The sequence below is a fragment of the Squalius cephalus genome (assembly GCF_949319135.1).
Source record: "Squalius cephalus genome assembly, chromosome: 5".
Taxonomy (NCBI): domain Eukaryota; kingdom Metazoa; phylum Chordata; class Actinopteri; order Cypriniformes; family Leuciscidae; genus Squalius; species Squalius cephalus.
This window is the reverse complement of record NC_137126.1, coordinates 31600694-31624087: the sequence shown is the minus strand read 5'-3', so window position 1 is coordinate 31624087 and position 23394 is coordinate 31600694. Positions and strand designations below refer to the sequence as shown.

General features: G+C 40.5%; 1 protein-coding gene across 3 annotated transcripts; it reads left to right on the top strand.

Moving 5' to 3' along the window:
* Window positions 1–7192: 7192 nt before the first annotated feature.
* Window positions 7193–21719, top strand: LOC307158342 (myosin heavy chain, fast skeletal muscle-like). 3 transcript variants are annotated; one of them, XM_079870825.1, is made up of 41 exons: window positions 7193–7226; window positions 7361–7396; window positions 8548–8766; window positions 8854–8997; window positions 9079–9235; window positions 9342–9369; window positions 9541–9643; window positions 9824–9916; window positions 10037–10100; window positions 10194–10292; window positions 10373–10476; window positions 10559–10697; window positions 10924–11042; window positions 11135–11284; window positions 11372–11542; window positions 11635–11935; window positions 12035–12099; window positions 12198–12285; window positions 12394–12511; window positions 12594–12717; window positions 12846–12982; window positions 13071–13326; window positions 13417–13659; window positions 13766–13942; window positions 14031–14176; window positions 14265–14355; window positions 14442–14831; window positions 15752–15878; window positions 17991–18109; window positions 18190–18386; window positions 18470–18653; window positions 18759–18924; window positions 19404–19528; window positions 19640–19948; window positions 20080–20283; window positions 20367–20492; window positions 20578–20748; window positions 20833–20937; window positions 21061–21156; window positions 21258–21389; window positions 21606–21719. In XM_079870825.1, exons 3-41 carry the CDS (start codon window positions 8560–8562, stop codon window positions 21618–21620), a joined length of 5790 nt encoding a protein of 1929 aa, XP_079726951.1. In that variant the 5' UTR covers window positions 7193–7226; window positions 7361–7396; window positions 8548–8559; the 3' UTR covers window positions 21621–21719. The 3 variants fall into 3 exon arrangements, with proteins under 3 accessions (XP_079726951.1, XP_079726950.1, XP_079726949.1); XM_079870824.1 differs by having other exon boundaries at window positions 7361–7400; XM_079870823.1 differs by lacking the exon at window positions 7193–7226 and having other exon boundaries at window positions 7291–7396.
* The last annotated feature ends 1675 nt before the right edge of the window (window positions 21720–23394 follow it).

Below are 23394 nucleotides of genomic sequence, written 5' to 3'. Positions count from 1 at the left end.
CAGCCATACTGCGCCAGAACGCCCACCACACACCAGCTTATTGGTGGAGAGGAGACAGGGTGATGAAGCCAATCAGTATATGGGGATGATTAGGAGGCCATGATGGCAAATTTGGCCAGGATGCCGGGGTTACACCCATACTCTTTTTCGAAGGACATTCTGGGATTTTTAATGACCACAGAGAGTCAGGACCTCGGTTTAACGTCTCATCCGAAGGACGTTAAGTTTGGGCTTTTAGAGAGAAATGCAAGTGCACCACAGTGAAAGATTTGAACTTTAAATACAATCTGTCAGGCTTCTGGGTGGATGAAGTAGTAGACGAACACGAAGATGATGAATTCCAAGGTTTTAATTCTCAATATTAAACAAATACAAACAAAAGGGAGCGTGCGCTCAGAACAAGGATAACCTAACATTAAACATTGACCGACAAGTGATGAGTGAACAGAAGGAACTTAAATACACAGACAGATGAACACAAGACAGGTGATGCAGATGATGATGATGACGAACAGGCGGGTAATGAAGGGAGTGAGTTCAGGTGTGGAAACAAGGAGGATTCTGGGAACTGTAGTGCAGACAGGACGATGACAGACGGTGAATGTGACATTACTCCCCCCTCCCGGTAGGCGCGTCCTCGCGCCGTAGAAAGACCAAAGGGGTGGGAGGGTGGGCGCCCTGGAGGCTGACGGGGAAGACAAGGCAAGGGAGACAAGGCAGGAAGCCTCCAGGGCGGAGCAGACTGTGGGTGTGGTCACGGTGGAGCAGGCTGTGGGCGTGGCCAGGACGGAGACGACCCCTCGGGCGGCCACGGCGGTGAGGACCCTTCGGGTGGCCACGGCGGAGAGGACCCTTCGGGTGGCCAGGGCGGTGATGTCCCCTCAGGCGACCACGGCAGTGAGGACCCTTCGGGTGGCCATGGCGGTCCGGACCCTTCGGGTGGCCAAGGCGGAGAAGACCCTTCAGGTGGCCACGGCGGTGAAGACCCTTCAGGTGGCATGGCGGAGAAGACCCTTCAGGTGGCCACGGCGGTGAAGACCCTTCAGGTGGCCATGGTGGTGAGGACCCCTCAGGTGGCCATGGCCCCTCGAGTGGCCAGGACGGAGCCCTATGGCCCCCCCCAAAAAAATACTTGGGAAAAGTCCCGGGTACCAGAGAGGGCTCGGTGCTGGGCAGCGACGAGGGCTCGGTGCTGGGCAGATCCAGCGACGAGGGCTCGGTGCTGGGCAGATCCAGCGACGAGGGCTCGGTGCTGGGCAGATCCAGCGACGAGGGCTCGGTGCTGGGCAGATCCAGCGACGAGGGCTCGGTGCTGGGCAGATCCAGCGACGAGGGCTCGGTGCTGGGCAGATCCAGCGACGAGGGCTCGGTGCTGGGCAGATCCAGCGACGAGGGCTCGGTGCTGGGCAGATCCAGTGATGAGGGCTTTGTGCTGGGCAGATCCAGCGATGAGGGCTTTGTGCTGGGCGGAACCAGCGGTGAAGAAGGCTCTGAGCTGGGCAGGACCAGCGGCGAAGAAGGCTCTGAGCTGGGCAGGACCAGCGGCGAAGAGGGCTCTGAGCTGGACGGAACCAGCGGCGAAGAAGGCTCTGAGCTGGGCAGGACCAGCGGCGAAGAGGGCTCTGAGCTGGGCGGAACCAGCGGCGAAGAGGGCTCTGAGCTGGGCAGGACCAGCGGCGAAGAGGGCTCTGAGCTGGGTGGGACCAGCGGTGAAGAGAGCTTTGAGCTGGACGGAACCAGCGGCGAAGGGAGCTTCAAGCTCGGCGGAATAAAAGAAAACAAAAGCTCTGCGGGCATGACGCTGTCTGTCACAGGCGCAGCGGGCATGATGCATACTGCCTTGGCTTCGGCAGATCTGGCGTGAAGTGCAGGCTCGGCTGGACTGGCGTGAAGTGCAGGCTCGGCTGGACTGTTGGGACGAAACTCTGGAGGAGCTGCCATCTTGGCAGATCGCACTGACATCAGCGGAAGATCTGCCAAGCTGGATAGCAGTCTGTGATAAAGCGATCTGGTGGCAGGCCTGATGTGAAGTGGTGGAGAAGGGAGATCGGGCTGGACAAGGGGGTCAGGCTGGATGAGTGGATCGTCCACAACTCCCACTGTGAGAGAAGAGCCACACACCCACAGAGTGCGATCAATGAATTCCATGAAGGGGAGATGAAAGTCGCCCCACAAGAGCATCTGATCCAGTGGATTACTCAATCCACTCCAAAACGTCATCTTCAGAATATGTGGATCTTTACTTACATCTTGGAAGTAGTCAAGATATATTTCAACATATTCTTCCAGAGACAAACTCCCTTGCTCCATGTTTGGTTTGGTCGGTCAATCTGTCAGGCTTCTGGGTGGATGAAGTAGGAGACGAACACGAAGATGATGAATTCCAAGGTTTTAATTCTCAATATTAAACAAATACAAACAAAAGGGAGCGTGCGCTCAGAACAAGGATAACCTAACATTAAACATTGACCGACAAGTGATGAGTGAACAGAAGGAACTTAAATACACAGACAGATGAACACAAGACAGGTGATGCAGATGATGATGATGACGAACAGGCGGGTAATGAAGGGAGTGAGTTCAGGTGTGGAAACAAGGAGGATTCTGGGAACTGTAGTGCAGACAGGACGATGACAGACGGTGAATGTGACACAATCAGATTATTAGGGTCCATGTAAAAGCAGCTTCTGTCTCCACCTTAAAAGGGATGATTATCAGCCCATGACCTAGACCAGCCATTCCCAAACTGTGGTCCGCGGACCACTAGTGGTCCGTGAGGGTACTGCAGGTGGTCCGTGGAAAGGCAAAATAAAATATAAAATAATATTTTTTTACCTTAATTTTACCAGAAAATTCCCATAAAAAAAAAAAAAGTAAAAAGAATATGTAGGCCTATATTGATATAACATTTTAATTAAATTGTCAAGTTATTGTGTGATTACTAAAATAGCCTAGTGGTGTTCGGCCGTGACATTCAAGTTCAGTGCCGTTAGAACCACAACATTGGTTCGGTGGATAGCAACAGGTTCTCTGAAGAGAAAAGGGCAGAGGCAAATATGTTCTCATTATCACATCACACGCATAGCCTTTAATGGTGCGTTCACACCGGACGAAATTTCGCTTCAAACTTTTGTTTTTACGCGCGTCAATTTCGCTCTCGACGCGCGAATTGATACAAAGTGGTCAAGCGTATCACTAGACGCGGTAGGCGCGAATTTGACATATGATCCCTTTTTGAATTTGACGCGCTATTCGCGTCCGGTGTGAACGCAGTTAGGCATAGGCAGTAACGAAATGTTTATAAATGGAATGAATAAGGCCTGTTATTATTTTAATTTCCAGTTAGTTTCTTGATCTCGCGTTTCTGAAATGTTTTCCAGATGTGCTGTTAAGTGGACAAACTCAAGCCTATAGGTACTTTTTGAGGACTTGTAAAACTAAAACTCTGAAGATTAATAATCCCCTAAAATCGCCAAAGGTTTTGAAATGTTGACTATATTCCAGTGTACTGTATAGATTTCATACTCCATTGCTATGGAAATAAGCCTGTTGTTCAAATGAACCTGATTATGCCCTCGGGCGCTTGAGTAAATAAATAAATTAAATATGTGGCAGCCATTGTGTGCAGTAGCCTAAACTTTCTTTTAACAAGCCTGTTGTACTGATGTGATGACCAATGATAGTTTTAGAGCTAGTAAGCCTATTTAGAGGTGCAGATTAATTCAGGTAGGACTCTGTGTAGACATATTTTATTATGTGTATTATGAGGTGGTCCGCGAAAATTCTTGATTACAAATAGTGGTCCACACACACAAAAAGTTTGAAAACCCCTGACCTAGACACACATGAAAGACAATACTTATTACACTCAAGAGAACCACCAAAGAGAAAATGTCAACAAAACTACTTCTCACTGGCAACAACCTTTGCGGTAACATACAAATCTGTTTAATCTACTTGGGAAAACAATTTCAGAGTCAGTCGGAATAAATCAAATGTAACAATTTATTATGTCAGGTAAATGTATCATGCCAATTTCATAATCAGTACAAAGATAATAAATAGAAAACATCAATTGCTCTGGAATAAAGAGAGAAGATGCGAACCTGACATTATAAAATACATGATGCGAAGTGTTTTGCATACACTCAGCATCACGGGCTAATTTGAATTACAAATCACCCCGAGCCTCTTGTTGCAATTCATTATATACCCAGACCAAGACAGAAACTTCTTTCACATGGAAACATTTGCTAACAATGGGAATTTGCATTCAGTTTACACCTTTTGAGAGCAGGAGGCAATTTGCCTGGAAGACGCAACCTCCTCTGTGTGCAAGCTATCTCTAAACTCTTAAAACCGTTCTTTGGGAATGAGACATTTGTATCAGTTGCACTGAGGCATTTCAAATGATACCAAACATGTATAATTACTTATTGTACACATTTAACATTGCATAGGTTTTTAGTGAGTTTTAGGTGAGGAGGAGAAGAGAGGGAGCAGGGGGAGATGATGAGACTGTAAAAGTGAGGTGTGAGCTGCACTGTGTGGTGCATCTCGGATGTTGCTGTTACATATGCAAGAGAGAGTTCAAATGTTAATTCTCAGGAGAGCCTTTTGCTTTCTCGCGTGGTAGCCCAGACTTACTGGCACCCGCCTTACGATAGGTTGTCTTGATGACACCCAGATCAGTACAACCATCCCTTGTCTTTGCTCATAAATACTTTTCATATACACAGTTGCACAACATTAAACTTCAGGTTAAATGATGAAACTTGGGTGTAAAAATAAATAACCTACAGTATATATATGGCACACATACAGTATGTGGCATACAGCTGATAACATATGTTAAAGCAGAGATAATGAATTTTTTATTAGGTTAAAGGGCATACTATGGGTTAGATCAGTCCAAAATGACCATGTGTGTTTCACAGGCTGGAATAGAAATAAGATTTTCCAGCATCTAAACTCATGTTGCCATTTAAGAAAGTCCTAATAGAAAATAACTAAAAAGATTTAATTACCAGATATGCATATTGAGATGTGGAAAACTTGTTGAGGAGGCTGAAATTACAGCTTGGTTAACTGAAAGGTCAGGCTAAGGGGAATGACACTGAGTATTTGTATAAGGTAAGCTTGCCAGCAGGATCAGGGGAAGGTATCTGTTGGTATAGAGTGTTATGAGATAACACATTTTTGTTATGAAAAGCAGTTTAGATCAGTTCATCAAATGAATATATGATCATCATCGTTATTCATATATGCTTAAATGATTGGAAAATCTGGTAACACTTTATTTTACATTGTCATTGTTACACATGTTGTAATAACTATAAATTATGCATAATTACATGCAACTAACCCTACACCAAAACCCTATTCCTAACCCTAATTACATGTAGTTAATTAGTATTACTCTTTACTTAAATATATAATTATACTGTAACAAGGACACCTTAAAATAAAATGTAACTGAAAATCCTCCTAGTAGGCTTTTAGCTGTGTCCGGAAATGACATCACTCATAGTTCTGTCATGACAACTCTCTGGAAATTGGCATGGTAATGGATATAGCAATGCTAATGTATTTGGTCTTGGTGGAAAATATCTGCTACGCTGCTGCAGCAGAGCAAGTACTGAGACTTGCTACTGCGAACACCTTCACAGACATTTCTGTGAGCATTTAAGACATGCTGCTGCTGCACATGTGACATGAATTAACCCCGTAGCAGATTTATGCAGGTGGAGCTGGGGAAGGTGGAGGGTTCTAAAAGTGTGCTGCAGACTGTAACAGCAAACAATGCCAACTATTTGAATGTTTGAGCAGCAAGCTCATTGGCCGCTGATGCAACACTATCTGTGCTATTTAGATAACGACATGATTGCTACCAATAAAATAAAGACCTATCAGCCTGCACCATTCAGAGTTTCACGCCAGAGCTATGTAATTAGAAGTCACAGAGGAAGGCAAAGAGTGCTGCCAGTGAGAGGATGGTTGTAGTCACCCTTTGACCATTGGCACTTTTAATTAAGTCTAGTGGGCTTCTGGGTGTTTAAATTAGAATTTTTGTCAGTTGGAGTTTAAACAGCCTTGGCTCATTTGAACATTCCATCAATGTAAGTCTATGGGACTTTTCCGAGTTTTGATCATCATTTTAGGAAAACCGAAAGTCCAATAGAAAAGATATAGCAACCCGAGTCAGAACAGTCTGAAGGTCTGAGCCAAGTTTGGTGGATGTAGCTTTAAACCTCTAGAAGGAAGCTCTAAGGCCATGTAAGCACTGCAGCTAAATTCAGCTAGTTCACCTTTTAGTGCTTAATCCTGTTCTGTACACACACAGTTTAGTAATTTAAGGTAGTGACAACTGCATTTACAAAAAAATTACAAAAACTGAACATCTAGTTGTTAATGACGTACAACGAGAGATATGAGAGACGACAGACGAGATATTCTGTTTACAGCATGGTAATTAGCATTGTTTGCTGGCTTTGACCACTCAAGGGTGAACATGTGGCTGAGGCTTAGACTGTAGCTGTTGAAGATCAAGAAATGTCTACAATCTTTGAATATTTGCAGAAATTATAACAAAGGGATTTTTGCAGGATGGGAATGTGCCATTTTAATCAGTACCGGCTTTCTTCTACAAAGAAAAACTGACACTTGTTGTGTGTTTTCACTGTATTAGATATATTTTACAGTGTTTTTCTATATTCTTCTATATTCTTGAACAATATATATTGTCAGATCTGTAACATATTTTATTGTTTAGCCCAATTGCTGCCATATTAGCCTTCTACAAGAACTTCCATGGGTGAAAAGGTGAAATGTTTTCTGATTCAAAAAAAGGGGAGGGGGAGGGGTGGCTGAATGTACCCTCATCCCAAAAAAGGATTTATTTACTCCAGTGTGTGTCATATGTCAAAGTAAGATATTAATAGACTAAAAATAAATAATTATAATACACAAGAACTTTGAAATGGAAGTTGTGATCTATGTAGTTTTGAGCAATAAAGGTTTGACTTATAACTGATTTCATCAGGTAGGATGTCTGTCAGTCTGTCCATACATTTCTTATAAAATGGGTCAAGAAAGCTCATCATATATCAAAATATATGAGGTTGCCCATGTATAGATTCTGCTTAGTGTGCATGATCAACTTCTATAAAAGCCAAGAGGGTAGACCAGAAGAGATGCAGAGAAGACCTCAAAAGTTTCATCAAGTGGTAAGAGCCTATGCTGACTGTGACTGAAAGGAATTTAACATCATCACTTATGCGTCTGTACTCAAAATAATTGTGTTTTTTATTTATATTAATACATTGTAATGATTTTTTTTTATTTATTTTTTTTATCCAAGGGTAGTGAACATTTCATCTGGTCTCAAGGACAAAAGGCAAGTGAGTTTATGATTCAGTGTGTGGATTAGGGTAGAGGAAAACAGTCTGTATTATAGACGGAAACTGGTGAAGCATGCTGTTTTTAAAAACCTGTAATTTATTTACAAAGAAATGTGTTTGAATTTAAGGAAGGGGTCCCATTGACCCTTTATTTTGGTGCCAAATATACCAACTATTGTGTTCGCTTTTATTGTGTTGTATTGTATTCTGTTTTTCTTCTTCCACTTTTGAGTCTATGAGAGCCCATAGAACCCCTTGTGGGAAAGTTATACAAATTTGGCCCAAATGCAGAGGACATCTGACACATTTCTGTGCAGACTCAGTCTGAGGAAACAAAAGAAGAAGCGGGAAAGGGCCAATTGATGATGCTATATAGAGCAAAACATGAAATTGGTTCAAACTACAGAACTGATGGTCTGATTAAATTCAAACTTGGGATGCAGTGTTGCTATCATAATCCATCATGAGATTTGCATACATATAAATCATTAGAAAAGTTAATATAATGAAAACAAATCTGTGACATAAATTTCTTAATATTTGTCAGGAAATATTTGTCTGTTTCATACATACTCGTAGCAGGAGGATGCACTCAGGCAGAGAGACCACAAGTGAGACTCATAGTCGGCAGTGAAAATCTCTGTATTGTCCTGAAACTTCATATACACTCTCAGAAAAAAAGGTACAAAAGCTGTCACTGGGACAGTACCCTTCAAAAGGGTTCTAATATGTACCATTTAGGTACTAATATGTACACTTTTGGTACCAATGTGTACATTTGAGGGACTAATATGCACTCTTTAGGTACCACCACAGTGACAGCTTTTGTACCTTTTTTTCTGAGAGTGTGTGCCACAATTCACATTGTACTGTATGTGCCATCCCCTGACACCAGCATTTCAATTTCATCACCAGAAAGACATATTCAATCGACATTTTTCCCATTAATGGGCCCCTTACCTGCTTTTTGCTTGCTATTTAAATGTTTATCTAGTATTGTTTTATGTGTCTGTATTCATGTGTAAGCCTACACTTAGGAATATGCCTCTTTCCTAACACAATTCATGTGTTTTATATTTTATGTGTCTTGCCTTTGTTAAATATTTATGAAATTTGTAATGGATAAGTTTATATTTTCTCTCTTTAGTAAGCCGCCACCATGAGTACAGACGCGGAGATGGCCGCTTATGGCAAAGCTGCCATTTACCTTCGTAAGCCTGAGAGAGAGAGAATGGAGGCTCAGGCCAAACCGTTTGATGCCAAGGCTGCCTGCTATGTGGCTGATGTCAAAGAGTTGTACCTCAAGGGAACAATCAAGAGCAAAGACGGTGGCAAAGTCACAGTTGTTTTGCTTGACACTAAGGAGGTAAATTTGAATTTCCATTTCATGTAGATGCTCATTAAATTACTTATTAAATTGTTTTCTTTTATATCTAATATATCAAATTTATAGGAGAGAGTTGCTAAGGAAGAAGATGTCTACCCAATGAATCCTCCCAAGTATGACAAGATTGAGGACATGGCCATGATGACCCATCTCAATGAAGCCTCTGTGCTGTATAACCTCAAAGAGCGTTATGCTGCATGGATGATCTACGTAAATTCTGAAACGACATAAGCATTTAAGTTAATTTTTTTGTGTGTTGTTGGAATCTGACCATGTCTCTGCTCATTTCAGACCTACTCTGGACTCTTCTGCGCAACTGTGAACCCCTACAAGTGGCTCCCAGTGTATGATGCAGAAGTGGTGTCTGCCTACAGAGGCAAAAAGCGTATGGAGGCCCCACCCCACATCTTCTCTGTCTCTGACAACGCATATCAGTTCATGCAGTGTGGTAAGACATTATGGAATTAAATTCTACAGAATTAATTAAGATGAAGTAGATGTTGCTGTTAATATAATAAATATTAACTGGATATTTTACAAATTTCAATCAACAGATAGAGAAAACCAGTCTGTCCTAATTACGTAAGTATTTTAATTTAATTTCAGACCATGACACAAAAGAAAAGTATAACATAGATGGAAAATTTATGGAGATATTTACAAAACAGAATTTAAGACTGAACAAAGATTGAATATACTTTGATAAGTCTACATGTCTTTCAAATTTCTGTCTTCTAATCTCTTATAAACCAGTGGAGAATCTGGTGCTGGAAAGACTGTGAACACGAAACGTGTCATCCAGTACTTTGCCACAGTTGCAGTGTCAGGTGTCAAGAAAGAGGCCAGTAAAATAAAGGTATGAGATACAAAACTATGTCAAATATATTTTTTTAAAAGATGATGATTTACACTCATCTCACTAACTATATGATTTGTGGATTTGTGAATTTGTGAAATGCCTATAAATTGTGTTTAGTCATGAAATAGAAAAACATAAATAAAAAATAAAAAATTGAAAACCCTTCAAACATCACAGGGCTCTCTTGAGGACCAGATCATTGCTGCCAACCCTCTGCTTGAGTCTTATGGTAATGCCAAGACTGTGAGAAATGACAACTCCTCTCGTTTTGTAAGTTAACCACTGTTTATTTACAGTAGATGGTCAGTTGTGTTCAGTTTTACTGTACAGAGTTTTCTATAAAGAGTTTTATATTATTATTTATGTATTATACTATTATGATTTAAACAGGGTAAATTCATCAGAATTCATTTCGGCACCACTGGAAAACTGGCTAGTGCTGACATTGAGACATGTAGGTGGACATGATTTAATTGATCCATCCTGAACAGTTGTCTTTATCTGTCACTCTTCAGATGATTGTGACTCAAGTACATTCTCTCAACAGATCTGCTGGAGAAGTCTAGAGTGTCATTCCAGCTTCCAGATGAGAGAGGCTACCACATCTTCTTCCAGATGATGACCAACCATAAGCCTGAGATTGTTGGTAGGTGCACATATTTCATTCATTCAATGTTTCAGATAATATTGTAAGATGCTCTTTCATAAATGTTGTGTATTTTACAGAAATGTCGCTCATCACCACCAACCCCTATGACTTCCCCATGTGCAGTCAGGGTCAGATCACAGTGGCCAGCATTGATGATAAAGTTGAGCTGGATGCTACTGATGTGAGTCATTGCTATTTGAATATTGACATATTCTATTTAAATATGGTAAATCATATATTTTATTATTCTCTGTAATTTACAGGACGCTATTGACATTCTTGGTTTCTCAAGTGAGGATAAAATGGGCATCTACAAGTTCACTGGTGCGGTGCTACATCATGGCAACATGAAGTTCAAGCAGAAGCAGCGTGAGGAGCAGGCTGAGCCTGATGGCACAGATGGTGAGACTTGTGTTATCCTGGGCTTTAAAATAGTAACCATTGCACCGACTTTGCTGATAACAGAAACTGTGTATAAAATGTTTAGTGTAAATATAAACTAGAAGTTGCGTGCACATCAATAAATCTAAAAATGAAAGGGAAAGGGAAAGTAGTGCCTGATTTATTATAATTTTACACAAAAGACTCTATAGAGCAAAGATAATTTATTTATAAATGTATTTAACAGAGGCTGACAAAATCGCCTACCTTCTGGGTTTGAACTCTGCTGATATGCTGAAGGGTTTGTGCTACCCTAGAGTCAAGGTCGGAAATGAGTATGTGACCAAAGGCCAGACCGTACCACAGGTATAGTAACATTAATACATATGTGTTTAACCTAAAATTCTGGCTAATTATTGCAGAAGCAGAATAAAATATCCACTCTATTCTACTTACAGGTGTACAACTCTGTTAGCGCCTTGGCCAAATCTATCTATGAGAGGATGTTCTTGTGGATGGTCATTCGTATCAACCAGATGTTGGACACAAAACAACAAAGAAATTTCTACATTGGTGTGCTGGATATTGCTGGCTTTGAGATCTTTGATGTAAGAATGATTCTTTTATCTCTTTTTATGTCAAAATGAATGATATTCAGAAGGTAGTAAATGTTTCTGTCATTTTTTGCCCTCCAGTACAACAGCATGGAGCAGCTGTGTATCAACTTCACCAATGAAAAACTGCAACAGTTTTTCAACCACACCATGTTTGTGCTGGAGCAAGAGGAGTACAAGAAGGAGGGCATTGTTTGGGAGTTCATTGACTTCGGCATGGACTTGGCTTCTTGCATTGAACTCATTGAGAAGGTTATCAATGGTTTATGAATTTATTAATTTCCATTGATCCTATTCTCCAAATCTCACATTTTTGATAATAAACAACATTCTTTTATAAACAGCCCATGGGTATCTTCTCCATCCTTGAAGAGGAGTGCATGTTCCCCAAGGCTTCAGATGCTTCCTTCAAGAACAAGCTGTATGATCAGCATCTTGGCAAGAACAAAGCTTTTGAGAAACCAAAGCCTGCCAAAGGCAAGGCTGAAGCCCACTTCTCCCTGGTTCACTACGCTGGAACTGTGGACTACAATGTCACTGGCTGGCTGGACAAGAACAAGGATCCACTGAATGATTCTGTTCTGCTGCTATACCAGAAGTCTTCTGTCAAACTGCTGGCTACTCTCTACCCACCTGTTGTTGAGGGTAAAGAAAAAAAGTATTTAACAAAACTTTGATTCAGTTTTGAACTAACTTTCTTGTTTTTGCATTTATACATGTTACTTTGCATTTTTATCTCAATAGATACTACTAAAAAGGGAGGCAAGAAGAAGGGTGGCTCCATGCAGACTGTGTCCTCCCAGTTCAGGGTATGTATAGAGATGACATCACAGCAATATTGCTTTATTTTAGAAAAAAAGAAAATAAAGAAATACAAAGCATGCCAAACTTTTTCTATTCTCCACAGGAGAACTTGGGCAAACTCATGACCAACTTGAGGGCCACTCACCCTCACTTTGTGCGTTGCCTGATTCCTAATGAGTCCAAGACTCCAGGTAAAGTATATATTTATATATATATATATAAACGTACAGATATTTTGGTTCTCAATATATATGATGAAGTTAATTTACCAAGTTCATGGTGTAAATTGTTCGTTTTAGGTCTCATGGAGAACTTCCTGGTTATCCACCAGCTGAGGTGTAACGGTGTTCTGGAGGGCATCAGAATCTGCACAAAGGGCTTCCCCAGCAGAATCCAATATGGTGACTTTAAGCAGAGGTAAATGGGACCACATGAAAACAACATTTCCTACGAGGCTCCTAATTAAAAGATATGAAGTATTTTGATAAATTTTCCACAGATACAAGGTGCTGAATGCCGGTGTTATCCCAGAGGGACAGTTTATGGATAACAAGAAGGCCAGTGAGAAACTCCTGGGATCCATCGACATTAATCATGACGACTACAGATTTGGACATACAAAGGTTCACTATTTATTATTATTATTATTAATTATTTAGCTTTACAAATTTCAAAGATTCAGTGATCATGGTCATTTAGCTTATACAGTTTAAATCAATATATTTTGATTTACTGTTTTACATAAATTCAGGTGTTCTTCAAAGCTGGTCTTTTGGGTGTTCTTGAGGAGATGCGTGATGAGAAACTGGCTGCTCTGGTCACAATGACTCAGGCTCTCTGCCGTGGCTACGTGATGAGGAGGGAGTATGTGAAAATGACGGAGAGGAGGTGATTATTGTCATGAGTAAAGATGACATCAATGATAACTGTGCAAACTTAATAATGATTATGCCATTTAATGATGAATTATTCACAGGGAGTCGATTTACACCATCCAATACAACATCCGTTCATTCATGAATGTCAAACACTGGCCATGGATGAAGGTTTATTACAAGATTAAGCCTCTGCTTCAGAGTGCAGAGACTGAGAAGGAGCTGGCAAACATGAAAGAGGACTATACAAAATGCAAAGAGGCTTTGGTTAAGGCTGAAGCCAAAAAGAAGGAGCTTGAAGAGAAGATGGTAGCACTGCTGCAAGAGAAAAATGATCTGCAGCTGCAAGTTGCATCTGTGAGTATATTTTAAATTTAACTGAATTTTGGCTACATTAAAAATGAGCAAGGTTGTTTCCAATGAAATAGCAATCTATTTTACTAACAGGAATCTGAGGGTCTCTCAGATGCTGAGGAGAGGTGTGAGGGTCTGATCAAAAGCAAAATCCAGCTTGAAGCTAAACTCAAGGAGACAACTGAGAGACTGGAGGATGAGGAAGAAATCAATGCTGAACTGACAGCCAAGAAAAGGAAACTGGAGGATGAGTGCTCTGAGCTGAAGAAAGACATTGATGACCTGGAGCTCACCTTGGCTAAAGTGGAGAAGGAGAAACATGCCACTGAGAATAAGGTTGGAGATTGAGTTGGTTTAAGATTAGATTTAATCTCTATTTTATATATTGATATAGAATATGAATTGTAATATTTAAGCTTATTTGGAACAAAAAATCCTACAGGTCAAGAACTTGACTGAGGAAATGGCAGCTCAGGATGAGAGCATTGCTAAGGTTACGAAGGAGAAGAAAGCCCTCCAAGAGGCACATCAGCAGACACTGGATGATCTTCAGGCCGAGGAGGACAAAGTCAACACCCTGACCAAATCCAAGACAAAGCTTGAGCAGCAAGTTGATGATGTGAGTTGATTATGTAAATTAATTATATCAATTCATCAAATCAACTGTTTTCTGCTGTGAACATATTTTATATATCATTGTCCTGTAGCTTGAGGGTTCCCTTGAACAAGAGAAGAAGCTCCGCATGGACCTGGAGAGAACCAAGAGAAAGCTTGAAGGAGACCTGAAATTATCCCAAGAGTCCGTAATGGACCTAGAGAATGACAAGCAGCAATCTGATGAGAAAATAAAAAAGTAATTAAAGCAGGAAATCTTTGAAAACTTTGAAAAGATTTTTATTGTTGTGTTATGTTTTTTTTTACAAGTACTTATTGTTGAACAGGAAAGACTTTGAAACAAGCCAGCTGCTCAGCAAGATTGAAGATGAACAATCTCTAGGTGCTCAACTCCAGAAGAAAATCAAGGAGCTTCAGGTATTTTGAGATTTTTTTTTCAAACATTACATCATTACGATCAAATACAGATAACCAAAAATCTAATTAACTACTTACCACCATAGGCCCGCATTGAGGAACTGGAGGAAGAGATCGAGGCTGAGCGCGCTGCTCGTGCCAAGGTTGAGAAGCAGAGAGCTGATCTCTCCAGGGAACTTGAGGAGATCAGTGAGAGGCTTGAGGAGGCTGGAGGAGCCACTTCTGCTCAGATTGAGATGAATAAGAAGCGTGAAGCTGAATTCCAGAAGCTGCGTCGTGATCTTGAAGAGTCCACCCTCCAGCATGAAGCTACTGCTGGTGCACTCCGCAAGAAGCAGGCAGACAGTGTGGCCGAGCTGGGAGAGCAAATCGACAACCTGCAGCGTGTCAAGCAGAAGCTTGAGAAAGAGAAGAGCGAATTCAAAATGGAGATTGATGATCTTTCCAGCAACATGGAAGCTGTTGCCAAAGCTAAGGTTGGGAAATATTCTAAAGAATATATGTGACCCATGCTGGCAAAATGAGTCGGAATACGCATGTGCTAATTACGAGCTACAGGCAAATGTAAATTTTGGTCGAATTTCATTTTCATTCACAAAAAATGGTTCATTAAGCCCTCTTCTAGCGATCCCAATGCTCCAAATAGTAATGAAACATCTAAAATGATCTTTATTTTTACGTTTTTGAGAGGTGTACCTTCCTAAATCTTTCCTTTGTTTTAATAATCCATGAAAAATTGCCATTTTTCTTTACTCGCAACAACTGCACAAGTTTTAATATTCATAGCTAATTCTCGATGGCGTAAGCCTGAACCAATGAAATATGATTTTTAAACTCATGCTGATGTAAACTAAACGATCATACTCGCACTGACTGACAGATCAACACAAAGCACTAAGCGCAAACCTTATCTGTTATGCTTGAACGTTTGGTTAACTGTTGGAGAAAAACATATGATATGTAACATTATATTAGATTACGTGCATTACAGTAGGTCTCAATATACAGGCTGCTGTCTCATTAATGTTAATCAAACAATTGTGGTATCATGGAAAAAAAAAAAATATATATTTTTCCTATAGATATTTGGTTTTGATTTGGTGTGTGCCAAATTTGGTGGTATTACCAGGGATTTTAAGGTATGGTTGCAAGGTGATTTTGTTTTGGATCCTTCAGAAAACTTTAACTAGATTTTTCTCAAAATATACTTTGCACAGTCCTTTTTTGTCTCATTCCAACAAATCATACATCATCATAAATGAAGGTTTTTTAATAACAATAAAAGTAAATAACTCATTTTTGAAAATGTGCTCATTGTGACTCATTTTGCCAGCACGGGTCACATACAACAAGTCTTGAAGTTCTTTCAAATATCTAATGACTTTTGTATTTGCAGGGCAATCTTGAGAAGATGTGCCGCACACTTGAGGACCAACTTAGTGAAATTAAGTCCAAGAATGACGAGAACATTCGTCAGTTAAATGATCTCAGTACTCAAAGTGCAAGATTTCAAACTGAAAATGGTAACTCATGAACAAATATTATATCAAAAGTAATTAATGTCAATAATTAACAATAATTATCAACAATAATCAATATTAATTATTAACAATAATTAATCAAAAATAATAGTGTATTAAAGCAGCACTAGGTAACTTTTCAACCTTCATAATATATTTCCAATTTCTCTTGTGATGGTACATCGACTTACAGTAGGTTGAATGACACGTCTGCCATAGCCTGACGGGGTCTGTATCGTTTTTAATCGTACTTTTAAACTTCGGGTTTCGGGTAGTAACCCGCGAACAAAAAGAACTACAAAATTCGACTGCTTTACGGCATATACGTCACTTCCACCACCACCCCCACTTCCTTAAATTCGGACGTGCGAGCCTAGCGTTTGTTTGCCAAATGTTATAGTCATGGCCGAAGCAGCACAGAAAAGCAAGAAAGCAAAGGTTTTGTCGGAGGAGAGCAAAAAGAGGAAACGAGAAAGTGATCGCATTAAAGGCAGGACGAGGATCAACATTGGGCCAGCGTTTTCTCGCTGGCGTGAGCTGAAGGAGGAGGAGGGGTGCCCGACCGATGCGGACTTGGCTGTCATGTTTATTTGTCTTGCCTCAAGCTATAATGCAAATCGATTTGTAAAATTTGCAGATTCATCTATGGTAGCTTGATATTATAATATTGGCGATATATGGTTATTATCTACCACTCAAACATTGCATTGAAGTATCATATAGATTCAGTAAAACGGTAACCAATAGACTAGGCTACTATAATGACGCTGGCTTGTAAATGTGAGCATCGCGATCATTTGGCGTTTGAAAAAAAAAAAAACACATGAAATTATATTCATATGACATGCTGAAATATATGCCACTGTACCTGGGATGAAGACATTTCACACGCGGCGCAAGCAGAACACCTGCATGTGAACTACAGTGTTCAGGGCTATAATGGTTGTCAACAAATGCACGTGCATGTAGGATGACAGAGTTTACGACAGTAGTAGAGGACAATACTGTTTCCCAACTGTAGGGGGACCCCGAGAGCAAAAGTTACCTAGTGTTACTTTAAGATTATTCAGCAGTACATTTCTGACTGTGATACTGATAAAATCTTACATCCATTTGTTTTTAAAGGAGTCATAACCTAGTATTACCTTGGATACCCACGCTCTATTATAGTCTTTCAGGCCCTTCTAAAAAAGAAAAGTGGAAAAAAAATAAACACAGAGCTCCTCAGACCCTTATTTCTGAAGGCATTATTGTCTCGCGAGATCTGATGCGATATTTTGGCTGTCGTGGACGGTCATTTTAATAATGCAAATGAGGGGCGCGTTGATTGGTTGCAGGAAGGAGGGGGGTTGACACCGCAGGTAACGCTTTAGCATATCATTCCAAAATGACATCATGGCGCAAGTTGTGAATGAACCCGACCTGGCCGCGACCGGCTTCCCGGCCAGTGTATAAGCGTTAGGCAATCAATATACAACAATAGCCGAATTCAGGATGATCTCAGTCATTTGTTTTTTGCAAAGTAACATTAGCAGCCATTCCCCATGTTTACCTCGAAGCTAATACTCCCGCCAGTGTTGTGCCTGAACGCGTTCATTGAACGATAGTTCATGAACTCGTTCATATTTTGGGCGAACGTGAACTGAACGTACCGCATTACTGCCTGATGAACTCCACTGGTCCCTGATAGCTAGGTCCGTTCTTGGTAGAGAAAACACATTTACATGTTGATTCTGGCAGTCAACAACAGAGCAACTCACGTGTGCACTACGTTTCTGCATCTTTCTCGACTGAACTGAATATGAGGGGGAGAGGGGCAGGGCGCCCCTCCTGCAGCATAGGTCTGCGGTGTCCATATATGGTATATTGACGTCAAGACGGGGCAGAAATCAAAATCTCGTTTTTTAGTGCGCGTGCACGTGGGCTATTTTACAAACCCTGAGGTAAACAAACGCTTCACTTTTAAATATCGGCTTCCCGGCCAGTGTATAATCATTATGCAATCATAACATACATTGATTCTCGTGGAAAAGTGAAAATTGCAGGTTATGACTCCTTTAAATAAACTGAGAGAGACATAGAAAAGTCTGACACAGTGAATCTAAATCTATACAGGTGAGTTTGGCCGTCAGCTGGAGGAGAAGGAGGCTCTGGTTTCTCAGCTCACCAGAGGCAAACAAGCTTCCACTCAGCAAATTGAGGAGCTTAAGAGGCATATTGAAGAGGAGGTTAAGGTAATACAGCATAATCAATTCATGAATTACTTTACTGTAGAAACAATAATACAATAATATTATGCAACTTTGTCCCTTAGGCTAAGAATGCACTGGCCCATGCTGTGCAATCAGCCCGTCATGACTGTGACCTGCTCCGTGAACAGTTTGAGGAAGAGCAGGAGGCAAAAGCTGAGCTGCAGCGGGGAATGTCAAAGGCCAACAGTGAGGTTGCTCAGTGGAGAACCAAATATGAAACTGATGCCATCCAGCGCACGGAGGAGCTTGAAGAGTCCAAGTATGTATATTATCGTATAATATTCCTAACTCTCACAGCTATTTTATAGATTAGAATTCAAAATAATATGTATTACTTAACAGGAAGAAGCTGGCTCAGCGTCTGCAAGAGGCAGAGGAACAAGTTGAGGCTGTGAACTCCAAATGTGCATCTCTGGAGAAGACCAAACAGAGACTCCAGGGTGAGGTGGAGGACCTCATGATCGATGTGGAGAGAGCCAATGGTTTGGCTGCCAACCTTGACAAGAAGCAGAAGAACTTCGACAAGGTAAACAGTTTTAGTCATATTATATTATCTTTGTAAAGTATTGCTGGAATGGGCTTTGTTCAACATTTTTTAAACAAACTCTATCCTAAAATATCTCCACCAAAGGTCCTGGCAGAATGGAAGCAGAAATATGAGGAAGGTCAGGCCGAGCTGGAAGGTGCCCAGAAAGAGGCTCGTTCACTCAGCACTGAACTGTTCAAGATGAAGAACTCCTATGAGGAGAGTCTGGATCAGCTGGAGACCCTCAAGAGAGAGAACAAGAATCTGCAGCGTAAGAATGAGACCGTTAAATTAGAAAAAAAATCTTAAAGGGATCGTTCACCCAAAATGAAAATTCTTTTACTAATTACTGACCCTCATGTCGTTCCAAACTCGTGAGACTTTTGTTCATCTTCGGAACACAAATTGAGATCTTTTTGATGAAATCTGAGAGCTCAATTCATATGAATTAGTTTTATGCTCTTTTTATAACCTTTTTGAAGTGTCAAAGAATCAATTATGTAGCTGTCTATGGAGGGACAGAAAACTTTCAAATTTCATCAAAAAGATCTTCATTTGTGTTCCAAAGATGAACGACAGTCTTACGGGGTTGTAATGACATGAGGGTGAGTAATTAATTAATGATAACATTTTCATTTTTGGTTGAACTATCCCTTTAAATGTTCTAATTCTCAGTGAGCATTAAAAAGTAAACACCTATGATTAATGAATGTGCATTATGATACATATTATATGTTTTTCTCTCTATAGAGGAAATTTCAGATCTGACAGAGCAGATAGGTGAGACTGGTAAGAGCATCCATGAGCTGGAAAAGGCCAAGAAGACAGTGGAGACTGAGAAGTCAGAGATTCAGACGGCCCTGGAAGAGGCTGAAGTGAGTATCTGTAGATCAGATTCTTGCTAGAACCATCATACAGTGTTGTATTCATCAATACACTGTGTGTATTTTCATTCTTATATTTAAATGTTGTTTTATTTTTCATAGGGTACACTGGAGCATGAGGAGTCCAAGATTCTTCGAGTCCAGCTTGAGCTAAACCAGATCAAGGGAGAGGTTGACAGGAAGCTTGCAGAGAAGGATGAGGAGATGGAACAGATCAAGAGGAACAGCCAGAGAGTCATTGAATCCATGCAGGGCACTCTGGACTCTGAAGTCAGGAGCAGGAATGATGCCCTGAGAATCAAGAAGAAGATGGAGGGAGACCTTAATGAGATGGAGATTCAGCTGAGTCACGCCAATCGCCAGGCTGCTGAGGCCCAGAAACAGCTCAGGAACGTTCAGGGACAACTCAAGGTATGCATAATGAATTCTTCTTTTTGACTTTGGGATGTATTCATATATTTTTTTAATAATCTAACATATGGTAAGTACAGCCTAGCAGAAATCACATCGAAAGCTCATTCTACAGCTATTGTTATGTTCAGGATGCCCAACTGCACCTTGATGATGCCCAGAGAGGACAGGAAGACATGAAGGAGCAGGTGGCCATGGTGGAGCGCAGAAACACTCTGATGCAGTCTGAGATTGAGGAGCTGAGAGCTGCTCTGGAGCAGACAGAGAGAGGCCGCAAAGTGGCTGAACAAGAGCTGGTGGATATCAGTGAGCGTGTTGGGCTGCTGCACTCTCAGGTAAGGGCATATTGTTTCCCTGAAATTTAAGGGAATTGAGAGCATCATTCAAAATGTTCAAACTGTTGCTTTCCCTTTTGTAGAACACAAGTCTCCTGAACACCAAGAAGAAGCTTGAAGCTGACCTTGTTCATGTCCAGAGTGAAGTTGATGACACTGTACAGGAAGCCAGAAATGCAGAGGAGAAGGCCAAGAAGGCCATCACTGATGTGAGAAACAGTAGCTGCCAAATGTTTCAAAAGACACTTGTGTAAAAAAATGTGGATCTAATGACTTTCTGTATTAATGCAAAAGGCTGCAATGATGGCAGAAGAGCTGAAGAAGGAGCAGGACACCAGTTCTCACCTTGAGAGGATGAAGAAGAATCTGGAGGTCACAGTGAAGGACCTGCAGCACCGTCTGGATGAGGCTGAGAATCTGGCCATGAAAGGAGGAAAGAAACAACTCCAGAAGTTGGAGTCCAGAGTAAGCCTCTTTATAGTTATGATATGGGCAAGGTGAAGTATGTTATATTATGATTTGTTTGAATAAAAATAATATGTTCTTTAGGTCCGTGAGCTTGAGGCTGAAGTTGAAGCTGAGCAGAGACGTGGAGCTGATGCTGTTAAAGGTGTCCGCAAATATGAGAGGAGAGTGAAAGAGCTCTCTTATCAGGTATGACCATATTCCTCACAAGTTTGTTTGGACAAAAGAGTCTGTATAATAGTGTATGTACTGACAATGCCAATTTTTAGTAAAGGATCAATGCTTAATTTTGTAAATGTGTATTTTCTGAAGACTGACGAGGACAAGAAGAACATCACCAGACTCCAGGATTTGGTTGACAAACTGCAGCTGAAGGTCAAAGTCTACAAGAGGCAGTCTGAAGAGGCGGTATGTAAAATATAATAGAACATTTTGGCACTGTAATTATTTATATTGGAATTCTAATTTGATGAAACATGATACATGAACCACATAAAAAAAACCTTTAGGAGGAGCAAGGCAATGCTCACCTGTCCAAGTTGAGGAAGGTGCAGCATGAGCTTGAGGAGGCTGAGGAGCGTGCTGACATTTCTGAGTCTCAGGTCAACAAGCTCAGAGTTAAGAGCCGTGATTCTGGAAAGGTTAGACTAAGTAGATGAGTTTTTTTTGCATTATTTATTCAACTTGTTTATCCAAATACATGAACTACCTCTTAGAAGTAGTGGAACTATAATAATTGCTTTTTTCTGATGTTACATATCCTGTATGACATTTGCACATCTGTATTCTCTTCATTATGTAAAGTGAAGAACATTTTTGTTAATAAGACTAATGTTTAACTCTTCCTTCTTTCCCAGGCCAAAGAAGAATGAATCTTTAACACTTGAAAGGAGCATTTACTGAAGTCATATAATATGAATGTTTATTGTAAAAGTACCTTTCTTAATAAACCTGTTTATTTCAGCAAATAATTAGCCTTTGTGTGATTTTTCAAAGAGATACACTATTACAACACTAATATCTGATCTGTATGATTACATTAAACCTTATTATTCGCATCACAAGAGTGCTGAGTAAGTGTCTTGAATCCAAATTTGAACTTTTAAAGGTTCCATAAAAGTTCAAAAGGTTTCATAAATTTTAATTCTCATGTTTACTGAATGCATTCGCTCAAACATTTTTGCTATAAGGTTTCCACCCTGGACTGATGTTATTGACTTTTACAATATTCTGTGAACTAGCCTTCCAGTTAGCACAATTAAGCCTCTACAGATGATCCAGAGATCTAAAAAGTAAATATAATACCTGGAAAAAGCTATCTGTAAGCTATCACATTTATCATTTTCCTTAAATTAAATTATATTATAATATATATTTTATATAATATATATTTATTATAATTATTATATTTAATATAATATAATTTAATTAATTTATAATATAATGCATGCATTTATAATATAATACCCTATAATGAGCAAGCAACAAGGTGTTTTTCTGAAATACAAAAATATGAGTGAATGACACGTGTGGAGTACTATGATGTATCACACAACTCTCCCACACCAAGCACTGAATGAGCCAGAGATGGCTCAGTCACATGCAGTCTATGATATCTCGCAAATGTTTGCGGTGATGCCCAGCTCGCCACAGCACAAATGTCCTAAATAGAAACACCCTTGAATAGTGCCCAAGAGGTAACCATTCTTGGAGTGAGCTTGAAGCCCTGATGAAGATTGTACATTTTTGCGTCTTTGTAACACATTACAATCGCGTTTACAACTCAGTGAGAGAGTGGTAAAACGAAATGGGTCCCCCCTTATAATTGTCAGCACAAGAGGCGAAGAGCAGACTGCTCTTTCATAACAAACTCATCCTCTGCACATTGACTTTAGGAACAAACTCCGGATTAGATTTCAGTGTAACTTTCGATCCACCCACTAAAAACCGCATACAGTGAGAATGTACAGACAAAGCATGTAATTCACTCACCCGCTTTGATGTGGTTCAATAGGGGGCTGGAAGAGCACATCCAGAACCACAGATAAATCCAAGGATGGGATCACAGACTTAGTGACCGGAAGTAACCATCTCGCCCCCTCATAAATCGTTATACTGTATTAAGGGGTGCTGGCTTATTGTTTCTGAATCCAGCCCCACATGACAAGCTGAGATGAACTTTTACTGTTGAAAAGGCTCTACCTTTTTCTAATAGTTCCTGCACAAAGCAGAGAACATCTGATTACGACTGTAACAGGATGGTTCCTTACCCTCCATACTCCCCACCACCAGGATGGTCCCTGTCCATACCTCCCAGGGGGTAGGCTGCGCTCCACCTTCATCTTCAGGCAAGAAATGCAGATTCTGTACCCTCTGATTACTGATTGCGACTCGTACTATGCCAATAATATTTGCTTGGGCTGTTAATAAATGTATACTTTTTTCGGTATTTTGCCTCTCGAGTCTTTCTGGTAGAAATTAATCAACACTGAACTTTTTCTTCTAGAGCTGCTGTACAACCAAGACTAACTTTGTTGCATTATTTTCCTGTTATCTTTGTAAAGCTGCTTTGAAACAATCTGTATTGTAAAAAGCACTGTAGAAATAAAGGTGACTTGAAATAATTTTGTCAGATAAATACCTTAA

Coding starts and splice junctions, on each gene's coding strand:
- LOC307158342 (XM_079870825.1), top strand. CDS start 8,560: ATGAGTACAGACGCGGAGATGGCCGCTTATGGCAAAGCTGCCATTTAC. Junction 9,370..9,540: donor AACCAGTCTGTCCTAATTAC/GTAAGTATTTTA, acceptor CTTATAAACCAG/TGGAGAATCTGGTGCTGGAA. Junction 12,100..12,197: donor CTGTGTCCTCCCAGTTCAGG/GTATGTATAGAG, acceptor TATTCTCCACAG/GAGAACTTGGGCAAACTCAT.